Raw genomic sequence first — 1,942 nt, forward strand, 5'->3', positions numbered from 1 at the left:
GATGGTAATTGATCTTCGACATACACGTATATAATAATACTTCTCTCTCTTTTTCGAGGCTTGCTATCAAAATCTTCTCAAAATGTTAGTCTGGTTAACATATGATTATAAATTCCTCCACCCACAAGGAACAAAAAAAAAAAGGAGTACAAGGTTTTTAAGGATTTCAGAAACAATATTCCTTGTTCTAATTATGAACAACAAATTAATTAATATGTCTTTTGTGACTGAACCAAGTTTACAGAACTGTTGGTCTGATCAGCAGTACTCCTGATCCAGGGCAACATGTTAAAATTCTGTGCACTCGTCAGGAGCATCTCTCTTGCTCTGTCGAGTAAATCTACGCTATGTCTTTGTATGTCCAGCCGCTTCGGACATCTAAGCAAGTTGATATATGTCTCCAAATCATGAACACACGAAGGGTTTTGCATGTTGAAGAAGTCAAGGACTAGTTCAATACCCACATGAGAATAACACGAGCAGCTCCATGGCAACTCGTATCTTCCCCCCAAAACCCTAAAATTCTCGTTGAATAAAACCCCCGGCATCTTCGTTATGGGGTCATTCACATTCACTATTCTTAGGACTTTAACACCCAATTCCTCACACCTTTCCTTGAAGCCTGCGTTCCCGACTCTCGGGCCTCCGAATGAAAACACTGTAATTGGTATGTGTCGACTCGAATTCTGTTTGTTTAATCCGAGCTCGGCGATATCGTAAGCAAGCAAAAGAGCCAGAGAGCTCCCCATGCTATGCCCGGCCACAGTTATGCTCAGTTCCTCACCTTTGTACTTTGTTAGCAGCCGAGACACCTCTGAAAGAAGCTGTTCCCGGCAACTTCCGAGCCCAAACTTGCTGGTACTCTCGTCTGAAGTATAGAGGCTTAGAAATCCAGCCTCCACCTTGACATCAGGCCGAGGATTGTGCGGGTCAAGCCGTGCCGGAGTCAATGAGCTCATTAGGTTTGCGATCCACTCGGAATTAGTGACTGTTCCCCTGAAAGTAATGACTATATCTCTCCTCCCAAGCCTCCGGACAGAGTCATCGGAGGACACGGCAACATATCCAACCCAACGTCCGCAGGAAGCACCACTTTGGGTCGGAATATTGATGTCCGGGGTGGCATAGATGTACTTGGTGACTTCGTAACCACAATTCTCCATCCCCACCTCGCTGAACATGTTCTTCCTCCCGTATTTGCAATTCAAGTAGCGTTTGGAGTTGGGTTCGAGATCGAAAGCCTTGTAACAGGCGGTGACAAACTCACCGTACCGAATAATCTCTTGCCGAAGGAGAGGGTGCAATGGTTCCAAGAGATATTCCCAGTCGTCGGAGCCATGGATCTCTCTCCAAAAATGAGCCAAACTCGAGCTCGTTTTGAGCTGTGCCCTGGAGGTCGCCACTGCTGTTGCTGCTAGAGAAGCAAAAATTGCCTGTCTGGCGGATGAGGTTCCGGTTTTCTTGGGCAATGGAACTTGCCCAAAAGAATGCGACCGACGACTAATGTTGTCTGAAAATGCAACATGGTTCACGTTCATATTTGGGTTTGACATAAAACTCGTGGAAGCCATTACTTATGGTTTTCAAGAAACACACAGATCGAGAACCTCTGAGCCAGAGACACAGAGACAGAGAGAGAGGGAAGGAGTTAGGGAGAGAAATGATGAATATTGTGGACGGTGCAGGCTAATAGCTATTGGATTTACAGCATAATAGCGAGGGGGAGCTTAGAAGTATGGAAAATTTATAGGAGGATCGAGTAGTATCTGTGTGTGCGCGTGTGGGGAGCCACGGAGAGAGAGATAGAGAGAGAGAGAAGAAAAGTGAAGAGATTGGGTAAAGGCATGTTTGGCGAGGATTTGACTATGAAACATCAAGAATTCCAAAGCTTTTAATTTAATCATTTAAATGGTCGGTTGTGAAAATAGTCGCATCCCTGGCG

At 45.2% G+C, this 1,942-nt stretch overlaps 1 protein-coding gene across 1 annotated transcript; it reads right to left on the reverse strand.

The window, feature by feature from the left end:
- Nucleotides 1-209: 209 nt before the first annotated feature.
- On the reverse strand, nucleotides 210-1,696 carry LOC121245910 (galactolipase DONGLE, chloroplastic). The gene has a single exon (XM_041143823.1). It carries the CDS (start codon nucleotides 1,569-1,571, stop codon nucleotides 210-212), a length of 1,362 nt encoding a protein of 453 aa, XP_040999757.1. The 5' UTR covers nucleotides 1,572-1,696.
- Between the last annotated feature and the right edge of the window lie 246 nt (nucleotides 1,697-1,942).

The sequence above is a fragment of the Juglans microcarpa x Juglans regia genome, chromosome 1D, assembly GCF_004785595.1.
Source record: "Juglans microcarpa x Juglans regia isolate MS1-56 chromosome 1D, Jm3101_v1.0, whole genome shotgun sequence".
Lineage (NCBI taxonomy): Eukaryota > Viridiplantae > Streptophyta > Magnoliopsida > Fagales > Juglandaceae > Juglans > Juglans microcarpa x Juglans regia.